General features: G+C 42.1%; 1 protein-coding gene across 1 annotated transcript in view; it reads right to left on the bottom strand.

Annotated features, from left to right (window-relative positions):
• The window catches only part of COL22A1 (collagen type XXII alpha 1 chain), a 211,580-nt gene that overhangs the window by 70,685 nt on the left and 127,559 nt on the right, over positions 1 to 13,336 (bottom strand). Inside the window, exons 20-22 of the mRNA XM_076329048.1 lie at positions 12,711 to 12,764; positions 11,723 to 11,776; positions 789 to 842 (exon numbers count right to left, since the gene is read on the bottom strand). Of these exons, the coding sequence (XP_076185163.1) occupies positions 789 to 842; positions 11,723 to 11,776; positions 12,711 to 12,764 (162 nt within the window). The remainder of the gene's footprint in view (positions 1 to 788; positions 843 to 11,722; positions 11,777 to 12,710; positions 12,765 to 13,336) is intronic.

Genomic DNA, 13,336 nt, shown 5'->3' with positions numbered 1-13,336 from the left:
AAGAAACCAAGCCAGAGGCAAGTGTCAGTGTTATTATAATACAGGGCAGAATGGGTTGATCCCAGGTGGAGCCAAATCCTTTCTGACAATTCGTAACATAGCACTATTTTGCCCTTATGATGTTACAGATGGTGCAATTTGGAGCACTAACTTGCCAAAAGCTTTAAAAAAAAGGAGCCAAGGCATCACTAACTTAAGACATCCTCACGGGGAGAACAAACATTTAGTTTTAAGCCCCTGTCTCTACCTTCTTCAATAAGCCAACACCTATCCCTCTATAACAAGTAGAAATGTGAGTATCAAAGTCACAAAAAAGTCTTGTGCTCAAAGAAGTGTGCTTTCTGAATAGCAAATACCTTTTAAACTGCTTCTTCCCTCAAGACTGCAGCACAGGAGGTATATCTGCAATTGCCAATTCACACAGCCAACGATTAGCTGAGACACTGTCCTAAATATTACAAAACACAAATCATTGCTCTCCCTCTGGAATGATACTGCTCTGTGCACAAGCAACGGGGAAATCACATACGAAACACCTCCTTATGTCCCTCTTCAAAGATGCTGAAAAACTGTAGAAGGTAAAAGTAATTGCTGCCAGACAGGCAGACTTCTCTTAATCACAACAGGATAAATTAGTTTGGCTCTTAAAGGAGAAACACCAACTTCAAAGATGGTGCAGATGAGAAGAGAACAAGGTCACGGCATGCTGCATTGTGGTTCCAAGTCACCTGTTGCCGCAAAATATGTTTTTCCACATATTACGTGAAAATGAAGAAATCATCACTTACCTGAGGGCCGATCAGACCATTGATTCCTGGGAATCCAGGCTCCCCCTTTTTTCCCTGCGTGTTCAACAGAAGAGAAAATATTAGTCACCAGGGCAAAGACTGCTACTGAGTTTCCAAAGTCTTCCACCCCAAAACTGGCACATCACCGTAACATGGGTACACGATTGTACACAATGGAAACGAAGGCAGCAGTCACCATTTGGATGTGAAACTCCAGTTGTCTTTGACAGGTCTGTATCTCTCCAGATTGTGATAATAGCCCCCACAGACAAGGGTTGGTCTCATGCACATCTTAGCATCTCTTACACTCTGCAGTCCCAGCTGGGTGCTGCCCACAGAGGGTCAGAGAAGTCAGTGCTGAGATGCAGCCAAGGGAGGTACCACGTGTAGACACACGCACTTTCCTTGCTACAGTCTAGCCCTTCACCCCTCCCCAGCAAAGCCAAGCAATGTCCCTTGTGTTCCTTGCACTGTCTCATGCATTAAGAAAGAAAATAATTAAGAACTCTGGTGCATGGATGAATATAAAAGATTCACAATCTCTAAGCCAGAAAACAGGAATCCATGAGGCATTTCTAACTAGGGTTGGCATTACCACCAAGGGACAGAGCTCGCAGACTCCTCTGCAAGCAAAAAAAAGATTCCTCCAGAGGAACCAGAGAGCTTCGCCGGTGCAAGGGAAGGACAAGCTAGGACCTGGAGTATACACCTGACACAAGTTCATCTATATGGATGCTGCGGCACTTGTGTTCCCCATGGGTTTGACCTCAAATAGTTCACAAGGAAAAAGTCCTACATAAGAAAAAAAGAGGAAGAAAGGATGTAGTAAGGATGCCTGAAGCACTGGAGTTAAGGCAGGGGCTGGATTTGTTTCTGAACTCAACAGATGACTTGCTGTGTTACTTTGGGCAAGTCACATATTTTGTGACTCAGCTTTCTTGTAAAAACAATCTATCCTTCCCTGGCATGTAATAGACACTGAATCATTAATACTTATGAGGTTGTTAGTAATATACTAGCAGGGTACAGGAGGAGTCATGTAAATATCTGAGAGACAGAGAAAAGTTATTTCCCCCCCCTCATTTCTACTTCTCACCCAAACTAATTTCCTTTTTAGAAGGATATTATAATAAAGTAAGCAAGTTTCATGTCACTGGTGATGTGATTGGTCATACGGAAATATGAGTCAGATATATAATTTTCCCTTTATTTTTCTTTGTTGAAATATGTCCAGAAACAATTTATATGATTCCTGCTGAGTTAAATGAATGAAAAAAATAAAAACATCACAAACAAACCAAGTTTTCATCATATTTTCCCCAGTTTTGACTGAGTTTCATTAGCTGGTGTGTCAGAATCTGATCTTTTCCTTATTTTTCCCATAACAAAAAAAGCAGCTGTCATATACAGAAGAATTTAAGAAGAAAATTAAAGGAGTGATTATAAGGTCCTTGGGTATCAGGAGTTTGTAGTCATTTCCAGGAAATGATTTTTTTTTCTATTTCCCTAATACCAATAAAAATCTGCATTATATACTCAAGTACATGCACTATTCATGAGTGCTCCTTCTAGTTTTTCAAAATCCATCACTCTGCTTGCCAAAGCCAAAAAGAGCCCATTTTTAACCTGAAGGACTCATGTCACCACATGATTCAACATATGTTTTCTAGTTAAAGATGCTCATTTTGCCAACTGCCAAGGCGACCATGCAAGGGACACTGTTAAAATACTCATTGAAATAAATAAGCTTATGAATAGAGCGTACAGGGTGTGGTGCGTGGGGCCAGACATGGGAGATGAGTCTGACTGCATGCCACCTCCAGCTTCCTATCAACATGGGAGCCACGCATTAAAGTGGCTGGTTCCACAGCTACAACACTGAGGCCAGCTAACAACACAGTGTAACCGATTCCTTCATGTCCCACCAACCTCGTTGGTCACTGGGCATAATTACTACCCAACTTACACCTCTCCTTGCAATGTTTTTGCATCTTCTTAGACTGTAATTCAGAGACTGCATCAGAGGCAGGAATCTGGTACAAACACTTTTGACAACCCTGTGAAGGAGCATAATGGAATTAGCTCTCTAAGTAGTCACCCAGATATCGCAAGTTGGAGAGCATGAACACATTCTGTTGTGTACTTTATACAAAACCACAATGGGTGATAGATACTTCAGTGTTCAGGGTAACAAAATCCCAATAAGCCTTGTAACCTTGCAAGTGAAGAGATGCAAGTGGTACTCATAGACCTTACTTTGGAGGTCCACAAGGGTGTGCCTTTAGCACCTTTACAGTTTAAGAGCATTATCTGGTTACAGTTTGCTGAACTGCTGCTTTTTGGAAACTTGGTCCCACCTGTAAAATATTACTTGGGGAACCAAAGGAAGGTTGTAGCAGCACCACTTTCTCCCCAAACACATCTCAAAAGCCGAGAAGGTAAAGGAAGGACATATTTTGCCTCCTGTGACAAGTATACACTGATTGTTCTGTTTCCATACTGATGACCGGGCACGCTAATCTACAGCAGCAATGAGAGATGTGAAAGGAACCTATCCTTTCCTTGGGTATAATGCTGAGAAACTTTGCTGTTTTTCAAAACTCTGAGAAATCCCTTAAAGCAGCATATAATTATACTGACAGAGAGGCTGACAGTATAATTTCCCATTGTGGAGGGGACATTTTGGCCACTCAGAGTTTAGCCAAAATCAAACTACAACATATTTGCTCTATAACATTACAGCCTGTCTGTAAAATACAGAAATACTTGCTGGGAGAAATTATACCTATGAGAGCAAAGCTCAGCGAAATGTCACATCGCCTAATAATACGACAGAGAAAACCAGCAATTATGCTCTGTTACTTATAGTAAGAATCAGCTAAGTGTGTAAGAATGTGTACCCTTTGACTATATGAAATATATGTTATTTGCCTTCATCAGCAATTTGAACAATAGCACAGTTAAAAATGTGTGTTTTATTGGAAACAGATATATTTACCTCACTGACAATTACAGTTTCACTCTGGATTTAATCTACACCATCAATCCTTTTTTCCTTCTTTTTGTTCATTTGCTTACATTTCGATTTCTGCACGGCTGAACTTTGCCAGGGCAGGCAATGTCACCTGAACATTTCAAGCACCCACAAATATATATGAACACAACCATCCATCGGAAAGATCTCTACCACACAGAAGACAGAAAACCAAGAGAAAATGTTGGCTCCACTCTGCTCGAGGGGAAATTTTGAAAGGTATCATAGCCCAAGACTGTTTCTCATCTTGCTGTCCGATAGCCAGAATGGCCATATATTTTCAAAACGTGTTCTTCACTGAGGTTTGGCCCAAGGAACAGAGGTGGATTTGGTACCAAGTACATAGGAAGCATCCTTAATTGTGAACGAATATGACTGCTAGCAAAAATGCCAACTATTTCCTCTGTAAGCTAGATGGATTACCCAAATAGGATTACCCCTTTCAGCCCTGTCCTTTTCCCTCTACATTACTAGAGAAGCCAGAAGAAATCCAGCAGTGTTAATCACTGTTTGAGCTCCCTGAAGGGACCAGCCTTTTACAGTTTCCATATGTATTAGATAATGACAGTAAATTATGAAGTGAGAGCATCTCCCTAGCTTGAGGATGCAAATACCATCAGGGCTGGCCAGCTAATGGCTGATCATGGGGGCTGTTGTGACAAAGAAAAAAAAGGGCTATAAGGGCTTCTGGACATTGAGAGAGATTGCACCTTGGGACTGGCTCCTTCCAAAAAGTCTACCTAGTTTGCTGGGCAAACTTATTCTCCTCTCTCTCCTGGATTATTTACGCATGTCCCCCTGGAGATTCTGATCAACTATCTCCTTCCCTTGGACCCTGCGAGTCTAAGGTGGTTCAAATCAAGGGGAGTTCATACACAGAGAATTAAGAGTTGAAGCAGCATTGACTGCCCATTTATAGTTGTGACTGGCCAGAACAGGAACGTCCTATGCAACAACCCAGTTGGACAGGAGAGAGATGGGTCAAGAAGGGGAAAGTCAAATACATGTATTTCTGTCCTGCCATCAAACGCACAAAGAGCTCAGCAGCCCTCCAGGGATCTGATAAATTTGTCTCCCCCGTGACAGCTAACAGGGATAAACCTTTCATGTATTGGCAAGTGCTCTTAACACATCTCTTCTGGGTGGAGGGTGTGCCCTGAACCCAGTAGTCCCTAGTTTTAACAGGACCCTTTAGGCTCTGTTGTAAAACAAATATGTAGCACTTACTGATACTCATAGCCTCGTAATCTAGTTGTAAAGAGTCAAGAAAGGTCTGTTAAGCTTTTTGTGCTGCTCTGACTTCAGGGGTAAACATTCAGAGGATGTGGACACATGAACATGAAAACCTGCTGAAACATGACAGCTCAATTAAAGATGCAGAAGACACCCCTTTGAAACTCACTCCTGGAACTGCATCCGTTCCTCTTGCCTCCAACCTGACAGACCGTGACACCGAACTTTGCAATTAGCTCACGAAAAAAAAGGGTCTTGCAGTAAAATTTTTCTGTTATCTCTGTTTCTACAGTCAGCTCACTCTCATTCTGTGCTTTGCATAAATTATTTTGTGCATGAAGTAACTTGAAAAAAGGGAAATTATTATTACTTATCTGCCTGACTCATGTACATTGGAGTCTTAATCATGGAGAAGGACATTCATTAAAGGTTACTATTTTAAAAAGATATTTTTCATTGATTTTTTTTTTCCTATAAGACTATTCTTACTATCCTATGAGACTCCTGTTTGTTTTTTTTTTTTTCACTGATTGTGCTTTGAGCATGGGAAAATTTTGACAATGCAAATTTAGAAAACTAAGCTGCAGTACAGCATATCAAACTCAAAATGGGTCTAGGTTGCTGCTACCTCATGCCCATGTGGAAAGTACTGCTACAGGATAAATATATGTTTTCTTTTGGTTTCCTTCTGAAATTTCAATCACTTGAATGAACTTGCATTATTTCAGTAAAAGGCAAATTCTTGAAATCCAAGTTATTTGGAGTACACTTCAGAAGAACTCTGTGTTTAGGCCGGATTACCCAAAGATCTGCATGCTTTCCAGGAGCATGTCATACATCTGCATTTTTTGTGTCTATCAAGCAAAAAAAGTTGGCTTTATTTCCAACAAATATTTCAGTAGACCAAGTGTCAAAAAACTTAAGAGCAGAATCAAAGCACTTCAATTCTCTTCAATTTCACAGAAGAAAGAGGAGGACAGGAAGAGGGAAAAAAAACACAAAACCACCAAACCACCCTAAAATGAAACCAGACTCTCTGAGTTCTACCTCTTTTTCAGGCAGTTTTAGTAAAATCAGAGAGACAGCATTGTCCATCACTCAGAGGTCTTACGGAACAGATGAGAACAGCAAAGCTTCTTCCCACTGTGTGCTCTTGATACGAGTTTATCATTGTCAAAATATAGACGTCAGGTGCCAGGCACTTGGAAGCAGCAGGCTAATAAAATGAACATAACCCAGTTGCCTGGTTCAGGTTGGAACCGCTATCTCCTGCCCCCAGACAGGATCAAAGGATGGACGTGAATTGTCAGATTAGCAGTTCAGCCGAAGTACCCAGGAGACTGTGTGCATTTTTTCTGTGCCCATAAAACATTTCAAGACCTGCAACTAAAGCAGGCTAACAGAGAAGTGCTTTTAAATGCCCAAAAGATGATCTGTCTTCCCAGCTTATGCTCCTCTTAGTGCGTTTCCACTACTTGGCCACTTCTCAAAATGTAAGCAGCCCTCCAATTAGCCTTCCATGTTAAAGATCTATGTCTGTGAGTGTGCATTATTATAATTATATTGAAAACACACGCTCCATATTGGAGCTCGTGGGAATGGGCTGCAGAAGGGAGAGGTTCATATACAGCAAGCTTAGCTTATGATAAATTTGGCAATCAGATCTCTATAATAACATCAGCCCTTTTTAGAGCACACATACCCCTTTACTCTCTGCCCCCAAACACGTCTGGTTTCATTTTTTTTCTAAATAAAAGAGTAGGAAGATGCTCTATCACATTCTTCAGTCATCTCAGGAGCTTTTCTTTTTCTAATGCCAACTAGGGTTCTGTAGTGTCTTCTTCAGCCTGTCCCATGCTCCCTCAGACCCCATCCTCCTGCACAGCAGCAAATCCCAGGCTTTGGGTACACTTTCTGTGACTCACCAGCAACCTTTATGCTTTTGAGAACAGCTGTGAGTATGCTGCTCTCTTGTCCACAACTTCTGGAAAGTTTGTCTGAGAGTAACACGGTGGTGCTCTAAACTGCTTGGGAGTGACCTGCTGGCTATGGCTGGGCTATATCTAAAGTTCTCAATGCTTGCAGATAGCAAGGCTGGTTTGGTGGCAAGCCCTCAAAAGGCAACAGAGACATAGAATAGAATCACAGAATCATTTAGGTTGGAAAAGACCCTTAAGATCATCAAGTTCAGCCATAAACCTAACACTGCCAAGTCCACCACTAAACCAAGTCCCTAAGCGCCACATCTACACATCTTTTAAATACCTCCAGGGACGGTGACTCAACCACTTCCCTCGGCAGCCTGGTCCAATGCTTGACAACCCTTTTGGTGAAGAAATTTTTCCTAACGTCCAATCTAAACCTCCCCTGGTGCTACTTGAGGCCATTTTCCCTCATCCTATCACTTGCTACTTGGGAGAAGAGACCAACACCCACCTCGCTACAACCTCCTTTCAGGGAGTTGTAGAGAGCAATAAGGTCTCCCCTCAACCTCCTGTTCTCCAGGCTAAACAACCCCAGTTCCCTCAGCCGCTCCTCAGAAGACTTGTTCTCCAGACCCCTCACCAGCCTCGTTGCCCTTCTCTGGACACGCTCCAGCACCTCAACGTCCTTCTTGTAGTGAGGGGCCCAAAACTGAACACAGTATTCGAGGTGCGGCCTCACCAGTGCCGAGTACAGGGGCACGATCACTTCCCTACTCCTGCTGGCCACACTAGTTCTGATACAGGCCAGGATGCCATTGGCCTTCTTGGCTGCCTGGGCACACTGTCGGCTCATGTTCAGCCGGCTGTCGACCAACATCCCCAGGTCCTTTTCCGCCAGGCAGCTTTCCAGCCACTCTTCCCCAAGCCTGTAGCGTTGCATGGGGTTGTTGTGACCCAAGTGCAGGACCCAGCACTTAGGCTTGCTGAAGCTCATACAATTGGCCTTGGCCCCTCGATCCAGCCTGTCCAGGTCCCTCTGCAGAGCCTTCCTACCCTCGAGCAGATCAACACTCCTGCCCAACTTGGTGTTGTCTGCAAACTTACTGAGTGTGCACTCAATCCCCTCATCCAGATCATTGATAAAGATATTAAACAAAACTGGCCCCAACGCTGAGCCCTGGTTCTTGGTCTTAAGCATGGTCTTAAGCAATCTGTAACATGGTCTTAAGCAATCTGTAATACCAAGGCCAGAAGAAGCCTTGGGTCATCAGAAGCCCTCATGACAGGGTTTCTTCACCCCACTTGGTTATTCAGCCATACTTGTACCACACATTAGCAGAATACTCTGCAACTGCTCCAAGAAATGTGCAGTCTAAGCAGAGGTGATGGAAAAATTTTAATGCAAGTACAACAAATGCATTTAAATGAAAGATTAAGCTTGCAGCAGCCATTAAGAAATTAAACTGACACTTTCTTTACTGTAACACAAATGGTGACTCTGTAAAGAATATGCCTTGTTTATTGGCAACCGTACTATCCCATGTATTCTTTTATTTCTTCAGCAATAACAGTAACAGCAACTTCAGGCTAAAAGAATATCATACTTCCTCTTTTCCTAGAAATCTTCCCAAAATGTATGACCCTATTCCTGTCAGCCAAACTGTCACTAGGGTATTTGGCACAATATGTCATCTTCTATGAAATCTACACCCTGTGTAGGTGGCTCCTGCATCATATTTCTAACACCAGCCAACATTGCCTCTGTCCTTGCACAGCTCAGGATCCTTCACTTCCAGTGGACTGTTATGAGACATGAATTCCTCTATGAAATGGTGCCAAACACATCTTTAGTCCATTAGTAGTTTGTGCCAGTTGCATTACAGCTAACTAAAATACTGCAGGCTTCTAAGAACTCCAACAAATGGTCGTATCTGCATCCCTGTGTCAGGACAGGGGCTCTGTGCATCTGCTGACTTCATTTACATCTTGGTTGAGGACCATAAAGCAAAACTGAGCTTGAATCACCCTGCAAAACAGTAACTGTTTTACATCTGCCCCTTTGCAACATGCTTCTTGAGAAGGTCCTGAAGTCAATCTTGCATTGTAATATGTCCCTTATGTTACAAGGTATTAGTGCAGAATAGTTATAAAGTACCTCAGGAACCAAATTTTCAGGAGATATAAGTTGGTGTAGCATAAAACAGCAGAGGGACCAGCCAAGCAGATGGTTAGTGATTTTCATCTGTTCTGCATAGGTCTGCTAACAATACTGAAAAGTAGTCCCAAATCTGCCTCCAGCTATGTCTGATTTTTCTGTCCTTACCACAGTGAAGAAGGCTACGCCTATGCTGAACAGAATGGGCCAGGGCTCCACATGCAAAGAGCACAGGAGCTTGTGTTCATGCAGCTAAACTCTCCTTCTCACAAAAGAAGATGGTCTTTGTCATCCAACCTGCCAGATACAGTCACCCTGCAATGCAGGGACATTTGTGGGAGACAACTACTTGGCATGACCCAAAAGTGTGCTGGGCAACATGCTCAGTGATAAACCCACGCTCACACCGCTGCTCTGGCTGTTTGGTTTGCTCACATACTTGTATTGCCTTACACTCCTACCCCTACTTACAGGCAGTGCAGAGGTGAAGATATGTGACTGTCTTAGAATAGAATCATAGAATCATTTAGGTTGGAAAAGACCCTTAAGATCGAGTCCAACTGTAAATGTAACACTGCCAAGTCCACCACTAAACCATGACCCTAAATGCCGCATCTACTCGTCTTTTAAATACCTCCAGGGATGGTGACTCAACCACTTCCCTGGGCAGCCTGTTCCAATGTTTAACCACTCTTTCAGTAAAGACATTTTTCCTAATATCCAATCAACAAGCCAAGTCTTACAATAAGCCAGGGCCAGAGCCACAAATAAAACTGAGGCATCATGACCCTGGCCATGTCCTCATCACTGGGCTATGCTGCTAGAGAGTCTTCTTGTTTGGGGGTGTGCAAGAGGGTTCGCTACAGCTCTGAGCTGTGGCTTCAGAGCCTGCCCTCACCTCACATCCAGTCATTTAAAACTAGACTAAAACAAATATTTGAGGAGATTTCTGCTCTTGGCATTTTAACTTCTAAGCCTGTCCACAGAAATACTTTCTGCAGCCAAATTTATGTAAGATGGTAATCAATGCCTGGATTTATATTTGTGCTTTGTCAAGAACTGTACTAATGGTGAATCAGTATTATCTGCTAATCTGTTCTCTCTCCCAGGTTATCCATGTAGATCCACCAAGCCCAGGACTTTGATTTATCTCATGTATTCAGTCATTGAATAATGGCCTTTAATTAAAAAAATTTATCTGTCCACCTAAGATGTCTGGTGACTAATAAAGACCCTTAGGAGAAGAAGTCTAACAGGCTAGACACAACAGAGTCTAGGGAAACATTCAAAGACAGTATGGATCAAATGACATCTCTAATCAAATGATCATTAGCAGGAGCATTTTGTGTCCTGTTGCAGATCCTGACAGATCACTGTCCTTTACCCAGCTAATATGTTCTATTAATCTCATTCAAGAAGCAATGTTTTACAGCAGGCTTTAAAACCAGGACAATTCAGAACTTGTCAACTCGTAAGTAAAGCACAGCACAGTTATTTGCTAACGTGATAAGGTGATATTTTCTACAGACTGGAAAAGTACAAGAAAACAAGTAAATGCCCTTTTCCTCTGTGGCATTAACACAAGACTGCGTGCCCCATCTTCCCAAGAAGAAGATTCCTAAAAGCCAAGCTTACAGCTCAATTTAATATCATGCAATTCAATGGAAAGTCTGTAGAAAACCACCTATCAAGGAATATATTTCTTCCCTGTACTGTCCTTTGCCCATAAGCCTTCCATGCTCACATGTAGCTCTTTCACACCCAGTCTTTAACAGCACTGGTGCTGACTCAAGTGCAAATCATTACAGGCAACCCCCACGATCTCCTCTATGGATTAAGCAATGATCAAGTCTCTGTGACTACTTAAAAAAGTAACCTATCAAACAGCAGTACTGAGACTGAAGTGACTGCCTCCACAAAGGTTAAACAGGTATCCCACTTCCACCCTTATCTGTTGTCTAGTGAGATGTTCTTCATACAAATGGGCTGAAGAAGGAAAGGCAGGTTCAGAGCATTCATGTAATGTGATCAGGCCCACTATGAATTTTACTTTTTGTCAGTACTTGAATATTTCAAGACATAATTCTGAGTCAGAGAAAATCCAGTATTTTTTTTAACAAGAGGAAACTATCTAAGCTCCTGGTGGAGAACGGTATACCAGTTCCCATTTTGTGGGAGCTTCGGTTTGAGTACAGACCAAACAGAACAGAAAGTATTAAGTATTGCAAGTGTCTTTGCATTTATTTGACTTCTGGAACAACAGCAGTTCTCTGAACTTTCAACCTGTCCATATTACAAGTGGCTCTATATATCAAGAATCCTCTTGACAGCAAGGAGCAGACAAAGAGACAGGAGAGCAAATGACAAGAAAGAAACTTTCCTAGGGTCCCACAGCGCACTGCATACAATCTGTGGACTCCAAGAGGTACTGAAAGCTGCTGGACCATAGAGCAGGAATAGAGGAAAGGATCTGGGCCTAAAGGATCCTTAAATAAGTAGAAAAGTATATGTGAAGTGAGTCAAACCTTATTGAGCAAAGCCGTCCCCAGTCTCTTGAGACTTACTTTAAATAAAAACAGCAACTCACCCTTTGACCTGGTAAACCAGGGACTCCAGGCTTGCCTTCCAGACCAGCCTCTCCCTTTAAAAGTGAAAAGTTTTAGAAAGTTAACTGAGTAAGAAAAAAATAATGAACTATATAACCTCTTCCTAGCTGTTTTGTGCTATCGTTACTGCATGTCTACCTAGACAACTCTTACCTGATAATTACGTTGTCCTGTGAGCAGAAGAGAATAAGAAAACAGGATAGAGAAAAGTGACAATGCCCTGATTAAATACAGAGCACACAACTATATTTAAATTACATAATTAAAACCAGATTTACCTAAGTAACACATCTTCACAACACCATCAATTTCACAAAACCCAATCAACTGTGAAACACAACGAACAATTCAAAAGCGAGGAAATACAGAGTATTTGCAAATGAGGCAGCAGTGACAGTCTGAACTGAGATATCCTGCAGAGTTGGGTTATAAAATATAACTAGAATAACCTACAATTAAGTCAAAAGTAAGAATGCTGGCATGTCTAAATTGTTGCAAATATTGTGTTGAAACACAAACACACATACCCAATTCTTATTTTTCATCCACAAAATATTTTAGCCAGGAACTTGTGGCATAAAGCCAACCCCTTTTACAGCAACTGTTCTCTGACCTTCATTACACGATAGCTTACAAGTTACCAGTGAGTGCCTCTCTGAGATGTGCTGAATGCCCAGACAGCTCTTCAGGACATTAGAAATATAAAAACAATCAGGTTCTGCATAACAACAACCTTGAGGCAAAGTCTGCCTCTGTGCAATGACTGCCCATGTCCTGGGTGCCACCTCCATATGTTCAGAGTGGCCATCCATAGCAGGAGACCTTCTCTCAGCAATAAAGAAAACAGGAGGCTGGGGGCACTGTTTAAGTAAGTTCTTCGTGCCTGAGTAATGTATAAGGTTTTGCATGTATGCCTCACGCAAGTCTGAGTTTCAGTTTCTGGGAATTGCAAGCAGTGAACCAACTTACCGGAGGTCCAGGAAGTCCAGGTTGGCCTTGTGGTCCTCGTAGCCCAGGTTCTCCCTACAGAAATGTTTTTAAAAAAAAAAAAAGTGTTAAAATATCTGTATGAAAAATTATATGGGCACATTACTCACGTTGGCCATCTTTACAGGACCTGTACCACCCCTTTCCTCATAGATCCTGAAGAACCAGTGCAGAGACCAGCTGGTTTTCTCCTTAATCCTCTGGCTACTTGAATTATCAGCACTCATTAGACTGCACACACTGATCCACCCACGCTCAGCAGGCATTTATCCATAACTGGCTCTTTGTTTTTTCAAAGGTAGTAACTCTGCTGAAGACACTGGGCTATCCTGGATATTCCAGTAAAACACTGTGGGTTGGGGTTTGGTGGTGGAAAAAAGCAATTCTTGCAAAAACAGGTTCCACAGGCACTTCCCCCGAGCCAGCACAGCTGTGAAGGGCTTTAAAGTATCATTTATATGATGCATATCATTATATTAAATAACAGTAAAATACAAATTATGCACCTACCAACATAAAATAAAAAATTAAATATATTTTATTTATATGCAGGACTAACAGACTGAAGCAACTGGTGCCTTTTCCCTATTTGAGTGCCCATGTTCAGA

Source organism: Aptenodytes patagonicus, chromosome 2 (genome assembly GCF_965638725.1).
Source record: "Aptenodytes patagonicus chromosome 2, bAptPat1.pri.cur, whole genome shotgun sequence".
Lineage (NCBI taxonomy): Eukaryota > Metazoa > Chordata > Aves > Sphenisciformes > Spheniscidae > Aptenodytes > Aptenodytes patagonicus.
The sequence above is the reverse complement of the archived record's forward strand: the minus strand, read 5'-3'. Positions and strand labels throughout refer to the sequence as shown.